Source organism: Gadus chalcogrammus, chromosome 11 (assembly GCF_026213295.1).
Source record: "Gadus chalcogrammus isolate NIFS_2021 chromosome 11, NIFS_Gcha_1.0, whole genome shotgun sequence".
NCBI classification, from domain to species: domain Eukaryota; kingdom Metazoa; phylum Chordata; class Actinopteri; order Gadiformes; family Gadidae; genus Gadus; species Gadus chalcogrammus.
The window spans coordinates 8,547,708-8,551,093 of NC_079422.1; the positions used below are offsets into that span (position 1 = coordinate 8,547,708).

Consider the following 3,386-nt stretch of genomic DNA (forward strand, 5'->3'; position numbering starts at 1 on the left):
CCCCCTCCCAAAAAAGTGTTCAGATGTCTTAAAGTGGAGTGTGTGTGTGTCTGTGTAACAAAGAATGATCCTTATGAAATTAGGAACAAACAAATCAGACAGTGGCCTTTGTCTCCAGGGGCCCCTGTGTGTGTGCGTGTGTGTGTGTGTGTGTGTGTGTGTGTGTGTGTGTGTGTGTGTGTGTGTGTGTGTGTGTGTGTGTGTGTGTGTGTGTGTGTGTGTGTGTGTGTGTGTGTGTGTGTGTGTGTGTGTGGCAAGCAGGTGGGGGCAGGATATCATTCAGCAGGAAACCTTCCATCAGCTTTGTCAGGCTGCATTTGATTTTTATCTTGATTTTAATACACACACACACACACATACACACACACACACACACACACACACACACACACACACACACACACACACACACACACACACACACACACACACACACACACAACACACACACACACACACACACACACACACACACACACACACACACACACACGCCCCCAGCTGTCACGCCTCACTTCCTGTCTTTAGCCCCCCCTACCTCCCACTCCGACAAGTCGTTCGTCACAACTGTCTCCTTAATTGGACCCCTGGATTACTGATAGTGTTCCTTCAGTGGTCCTATGAACACTCACACTCACACACACACACACACACACACACACACACACTCACACACACACACACACACACACACACACACACACACACGCACACACACACACACACACACACACATTCCCCTCAGAGTAAAGCTCTCCTCTGACAGACGCTGCAATTGATTATGTTCCACTTTTATCTCCTGTTTATTTTATTGATATATGGCGGGGCTCAGCACTAACCCTCCCCCCTCCCTCTCTCCCCCCCCCTCCAGAGCAGTCCCTCCTGGAGGCCAAGCACCAGCAGGCCGACAGTGAGGAGCGCGGGGTGCACACCTCCACCAGCCCCCCCTGCATCACCCCCACCCCGGCCAAGAAGGAGCACAGCGTCCTCTCCATCCTGCGGGGCACAAACTGCACCTCCTCCTCCCCCTCCTCCTCCTCGTCCCCCCCCAGGAGGGAGCCCAGCCGGCCCCTGCCCAGCCGGCCCCTGCCCACCCGGCCCCGCTGCCCCGACAGCCCCGAGCGGCCCCTGTACCCCCGCGCCGTGTACCCGGCCCACCGGCCCCGCCCCCACGGCCCCGAGGACTTCCTCAGCCTCACGCCGCCGCAGTTCGGCTACTCGGCGACCCACTCGCCCGGCAACCAGTCATCGGCGACGCCCAGCCCGTCGGCGAGGAGCAGCCCCGAGACCACGCCCCACGGCAGCCCCTCGGGGCCGGCCATGTCCCCCGGGTCCTTCTACTCCCCCTACCCGGGCTACTCCCCTCCCTCCGCCCCGCTCCCCGCCCCCTTCTACCCCCCGGTGGGGCCCTACTCCCCCTACCTGCTGCCCCACCACTACCCGCTGCCTGGCGGCGGCGTGCCCACCGTGGGGGGCATCTTCCCCAGGATCTACCCCGTCTACAGCCGCATGCTGCCCCCCCACATGCCCCTGATGCCTGGCGAGGCGGCCGGGAGGCGCTTCCTGATGCCTGACCACGCCCACCACCACCACCACCCCCACCACCCGTCGTCGCTGTCCTCCGCCCAAAGGGACTTCCTGATGCCCGCCCCCTCCAGTGCCTTCTGCAACGCCACCTCCTTGAAGGAGAAGTCCGGCCCCCACCATGCCTTCCCCGCGCAGCACGGACCCCCGCCCCACGGGAACCACCGCGCCGCCTCCGGCGGGTCGCCCACGGCGGGCACGGCGCCGCCCAGCGAGAGGCTGCCCACCAAGCCCACCGCCGCCCTGCTGGGCAACGGCGGCAGGGACGGCCACCGCTCGGAGGACGAGGCCATGAACCTGAGCAAGATGAAGCGCGGAGGAGGCGGGGGGAACTCGGCGGGCTACAAGACGCTGCCCTACCCGCTGAAGAAGCAGAACGGCAAGATCAAGTACGAGTGCAACGTCTGCAGCAAGACCTTCGGACAGCTGTCCAACCTCAAGGTGAGCCCCGTAGCCACGGCGCCTGCAGCACACCGCTCCTGGTGTTAACGCTGGAACACACGGTAGTACCTTCATTCATCCCCTAATCTGTTTTCCTCGTCGCATCCTCAGGTCCACCTGCGTGTCCACAGCGGAGAAAGACCCTTCAAATGCCAGACGTGTAACAAGGGCTTCACCCAACTCGCTCACCTCCAGAAACACTTCCTGGTCCACACCGGGGAGAAGCCCCACGAGTGCCAGGTAAGAATAAGGACCCCTCCTCTCAACGCTTATGTAGATTCAATGCGCTGTCGGAGTTGAACTGCTATTCATTCACCGATTCATGGATCGTGCGTATCGACCAGGTTCTAACCCCATGCCCTGTTTTACCCCCTCCCTCCCCCCAGGTGTGTCACAAGCGCTTCAGCAGCACCAGCAACCTGAAGACCCACCTGCGGCTGCACTCGGGCGAGAAGCCCTACCAGTGCAAGCTGTGCCCGGCCAAGTTCACCCAGTTCGTCCACCTCAAGCTGCACAAGCGGCTGCACTCGCGCGAGCGCCCGCACAAGTGCCTGCACTGCCAGCGCCACTACATCCACGTGTGCAGCCTGCGGCTCCACCTCAAGGGCTACTGCGCCGTGGCCATGCAGGCGGCCGCCAGCCCCTCGGCCGCCCCGCCGCCCCAGGCCCACCTGGACGAGCTGCAGTGCATCAACGAGGAGATCGAGCGCTTTGACATGAGCGAGCACGCCGAGCGGCTGGAGCAGCTGCAGGGCGGAGTGGAGACCGAGGCCATGCTGGAGAGCCAGGTTCTGGGCATGCTGCGGCGGGAGATGGAGCTGAAGGCCGCCGCCTCGCCCTACGGCTCGCACCACCACAAGGGCGGCGCCGGGGGAGTCGGCGAGCTCCTGCTGCCCGGGGCGGGCTTCAGCATGTACCCATCGTCGTCGGCGACGGAGACGTCCGTCATCAAGATGCGACACAGTAGCCCCGCCCATTCGCTGACGGTCGGCGTCACCGTCAAGCAGGAGATGGAGTGACCTTTGAAGCCCCTCACCCCTCCCCATGAACACACACTCCCCCCCCCCCCCCCCCCACCCCCTCTCCTCACAGCCAAGCCATCAACTCGAGACTTAAATGGCTCAAAGACAATTGGGTTGCCAGGAGCAACGCCTGTAAATAAATGTATGACCCGGTCGTCAACGGCAACGATGTTGTTGGCACAGGCGGGTTGTTGTTTTTGTTGTTCATTTTTTACCTATCAGGGACTTGCGTTCTCAGGGTTACAAGAGGCACTGTCCCAAAACTACTAGTCGTGGTTTCAGCTTTGCTCTACTTAGAGACAATCACCTCCAATGGACTGAATCTTTTATGTAATTAAT

At 61.5% G+C, this 3,386-nt stretch overlaps 1 protein-coding gene across 1 annotated transcript in view; it reads left to right on the forward strand.

Annotated features, from left to right (window-relative positions):
* Window positions 1-3,044, forward strand: part of prdm1a (PR domain containing 1a, with ZNF domain) — an 11,926-nt gene extending 8,882 nt beyond the window's left edge. Inside the window, exons 5-7 of the mRNA XM_056601974.1 lie at window positions 872-2,025; window positions 2,137-2,265; window positions 2,412-3,044. Coding sequence (XP_056457949.1) covers window positions 872-2,025; window positions 2,137-2,265; window positions 2,412-3,044 — 1,916 coding nt within the window. The remainder of the gene's footprint in view (window positions 1-871; window positions 2,026-2,136; window positions 2,266-2,411) is intronic.
* Window positions 3,045-3,386: the final 342 nt, after the last annotated feature.